The sequence below is a fragment of the Camelina sativa genome, chromosome 15, assembly GCF_000633955.1.
Source record: "Camelina sativa cultivar DH55 chromosome 15, Cs, whole genome shotgun sequence".
Taxonomy (NCBI): domain Eukaryota; kingdom Viridiplantae; phylum Streptophyta; class Magnoliopsida; order Brassicales; family Brassicaceae; genus Camelina; species Camelina sativa.
Window position 1 is genome coordinate 21,040,549 of NC_025699.1, and position 1,070 is coordinate 21,041,618.

At 40.2% G+C, this 1,070-nt stretch overlaps 1 protein-coding gene across 1 annotated transcript; it reads right to left on the reverse strand.

The window, feature by feature from the left end:
• LOC109129136 (uncharacterized mitochondrial protein AtMg00860-like) lies at positions 573-950 on the reverse strand. Its single transcript, XM_019236779.1, has one exon. The coding sequence runs from the start codon at positions 948-950 to the stop codon at positions 573-575; it is 378 nt and encodes a 125-aa protein (XP_019092324.1).

Consider the following 1,070-nt stretch of genomic DNA (forward strand, 5'->3'; position numbering starts at 1 on the left):
CCCAATAGTATCCATTGATGTCCTTGAGGAGCTTCTTCTTCTTATAAGGGTTCATGTCTGCTGGAATTTCTTCACACACCTTGTAATTGACTATGTCAGCATACCAAGGTAGATCTTCACTTTCAAGTGCCATCCACTCCTCCATCTTATCCTGCTCGACCGCGTGGCCAAACACACTCGATAGAGTGTCTACTCGAGTGGTAGGTCGAGTGACTTCAAGTTGCATCAATTTCTCCTCAGGCATTGAATCGTCGATTGGAATTTCATCCTCTATCCTCATCCTAGAAAAATGATCAGCCACTCAATTCTTTATACCCTTCTTATCCTCTATTTCCATGTCAAACTCTTGGAGAAGTAGAATCCATCTTAACAACCTTGGTTTGATGTCCTTCTTTGAGTAGATGTCCCTCAAAGAAGCATGATCAGTATACACAATTACATTGGATCCTACCAAGTAGCTCCTAAATTTTTCAAAGGCGAACACCACTGCAAGAAGCTCCTTCTCTGTTGTTGAATATCTTCCTTGAGTTTCATCCAACGTTCTACTTGCATAGTGAATAACATGCAGCTTCTTATCTTTTTTTCTGGCCTAGAACTGCTCCTACTGCAAAGTCTGATGCATCACACATAATCTCAAATGAAAGATCCCAGTTTGGGGCCTGGACTATTGGAGCTGAAATCAAGGCAGATTTGATCTCCTTGAAAGCCTTCAAGCAATCTTCATCAAAGTTGAATTCAGTCTCCTTGCAAAGCAACCTTGTTAATGGCCTAACTATCTTTGAAAAATCCTTGATGAACCTTCTATAGAACCCAACATGACCAAGAAAGCTTCTTATATCCTTAACTGTCTTTGGTGGTTGAAGTTGAACCATGACTTCAATCTTTGCTTTATCAACCTCAATACCGTTCTCTGAAATTTTGTGACCAAGAACTATCCCTTCTTCAACCATGAAGGGACATTTCTCCCAATTCAAGACTAGATTTGTCTCCTCACATTTCTTTAAAACCCTGCATAAATTAGCAAGACAAGAAGAGAAAGAGTCTCCATAGACAGAGAAGTCATCCATAAA